Source organism: Mus caroli, unplaced genomic scaffold (assembly GCF_900094665.2).
Source record: "Mus caroli unplaced genomic scaffold, CAROLI_EIJ_v1.1 scaffold_9868_1, whole genome shotgun sequence".
Classification (NCBI taxonomy): Eukaryota; Metazoa; Chordata; class Mammalia; order Rodentia; family Muridae; genus Mus; species Mus caroli.
Genome location: NW_018390265.1, coordinates 63,515 through 66,026, shown reverse-complemented (window position 1 = coordinate 66,026; position 2,512 = coordinate 63,515). Strand labels below are relative to the sequence as shown.

Sequence of the window (2,512 nt, the reverse complement as noted above, 5' to 3'; positions counted from 1 at the left end):
TAAATTTCATTTTGTAATATCTTCATCACAGATTTAATCTAGCAGCAGCTACGTGTTTTATGGCTTTCCTAGAGAATGGAAACCACACTGCAGTGACAGAGTTCATTTTATTGGGATTAACTGATGAACCAGTTCTTAGAGACATCCTCTTCATCATCATCCTGTGCATCTACATTGTGACCGTGTCTGGGAACCTCAGCACCATCCTTCTTATCAGAGTCTCTTCCCAACTCCATCACCCAATGTATTTTTTTCTCAGCCACTTGTCTTCTGTTGACATAGGCATTTCATCTTCTGTCACACCCAATATGCTTGCTAACTTCCTAGTAAAACAAAATACCATCTCCTACATTGGATGTTCTATTCAGTTTACCTCAGCTGCTTTTTTTGGGACAGTTGAATGCTTCCTTCTGGCTGTCATGGCTTATGATCGCTTTGTAGCAATCTGCAACCCACTGCTTTATTCCACAAAAATGTCCACAGAAGCCTGTATCCAGTTGGTTTTAGGATCTTATACACAGGGTTTTCTTAATGCTTCCTTTTTCACTCTTTCCTTCTTTTCCTTGTTCTTCTGTGGACCAAATAGAATCAATGACTTTTACTGTGATTTCGCTCCTTTGTTGGAACTCTCCTGTTCTGATGTCACTTTCGCTGTTGTTATTACCTCAATTTCTGCTGGCTTTATCACACTGACAACAGTGTTTGTTATAGCCATCTCCTATTCCTGTATTTTCATCACTATTATGAAGATGCGCTCCACAGAAAGTCGATACAAGGCCTTCTCCACCTGTACCTCCCACCTCACTGCAGTTACTCTCTTCTATGGAACTGCTATATTCATTTATGTGATGCCCAAGTCCAGCTACTCCACTGACCAGAACAAGGTGTTGTCTATATTCTACACAGTTGTAATTCCTATGTTGAACCCCCTCATCTACAGCCTCAGGAATAATGAGATTAAGGGGGCTCTAAAGAGACACCTTGGTAAGAAAGTATTTTCTTATGGTAACCTGTTTTATAAAACTCACTATAATCACAGTTTCCCAGTATGACCATCATCTGAGGTTTAGTTATTCACCTTCTTGTTATTCCTTTTGCCTGAATCTCNTTTTTCTCTCAGTACACATAGATATTATACCTTATTGCATTTTTTATTTTGTAGTTTTTAGTATGTCTTTGAGAACATTATGCAATGTAGTTTCCTCTTCTATACATTCAACAATTCTTTTTTTTTTCTATCAAATTCGTCTTTTTATTCTTGTACATATTTAGGTATTTAGGCTTTACTGAAGCATGGTTAGCCTACCAGGGCATGTCCTTATAGATAATTTACTTTCCTTCTGTAAATTTCCAATAACTCCTCAGATACCTGTAGATTCATGCCCATGTTCCCTCTATGTGCTTAGATTTTGTCTAATGTGAGCATGTGGATACCAAAAGTGTTAACATGAGGCCATATTTGTAACCATTCTGTTGTGTTTTGAATGCACCGCTTATTTGTATTTATCTACCAGCTCCAACTCTTACACTTTTTCTTCCATCCTCACAATGATTCCNGAGCTTGGAGAAAAGGAGGTGTGGTATAGAAGTTCCACATATTGTAAAGCCTTTCACAGTGTCCAATTCTCTGCATATTGAAAAGTGTTTGTTTATGTGTTTATTTTGTTTTTCTTTGCTTTGNTTTTTGTTAATCACTATTTACTACAAAAAGAAACCATTATGATAAAAATTGGGAGAGTAAAATATATGTATCCAATGATAAGTCATTGAGAAGTGGCTTAATACCATGTCCATTGAGGGGGATAATGGTGGTGGGTTCTTCCCTAGGGCCTACGACCTGTCTAGCACAGGTTTTGACCTTCATAGATGTGTTAGGTGTGATTTTTCATATGGTGGAGTTAGAGTTGGATCAAATAACAAAGTTCTTGTTTATTCTCATGATACTTGGGAATAATCTATACTATAGCTAAACTATATTATAGCACCAGTAGATATGACTTTCCAGGCTGGTGTTTATTGCAAATGAAGTACTCACATGTTAAATGTCTGTAAACATGTATTTTAAAATATCCCTATATTACTCTACACCTATTTTTATTTTTAAATATTTTCATCCACTTTAGAATAAAATCTAGATGCCCATCATATTTTCTTGCTCTAATACCACTTGCTCCATTGAGATTTCATTGCTACTCTACACAAGCTAACACAACACATCCCTGACACAGCTAACATTCCTACTTAGATCAGCTCCATTTATGCTTCCTTACTACATTCTATGTTTTAAGAGGTTGATTCGTCTCTAGTGTAATATCCACTGAAGTATGAATTCTGTAATATTTGTATCATTCAGTAACAAATCTTTAGTATCTACTTGGTTTTACAATACAATAAATATTCAATAAAACATCTAGATGGAATGAATGGCTCAATGGTTATCTTGTATCTACCTGTAAAATAATTCCAAAGCTCTGACAGTAGATTCCAGAAAAAGCTTCCTGTAATGAAGAAA

General features: G+C 36.1%; 1 protein-coding gene across 1 annotated transcript; it reads left to right on the top strand.

Moving 5' to 3' along the window:
* Window positions 1-59: 59 nt before the first annotated feature.
* Window positions 60-1,052, top strand: LOC110288566 (olfactory receptor 498). Its single transcript, XM_021154874.1, has one exon. The coding sequence runs from the start codon at window positions 60-62 to the stop codon at window positions 1,050-1,052; it is 993 nt and encodes a 330-aa protein (XP_021010533.1).
* Window positions 1,053-2,512: the final 1,460 nt, after the last annotated feature.

Bases quoted from the DNA above. Each gene is read 5' to 3' on its own strand.
- LOC110288566 (XM_021154874.1), top strand. From the start codon at position 60: ATGGCTTTCCTAGAGAATGGAAACCACACTGCAGTGACAGAGTTCATT.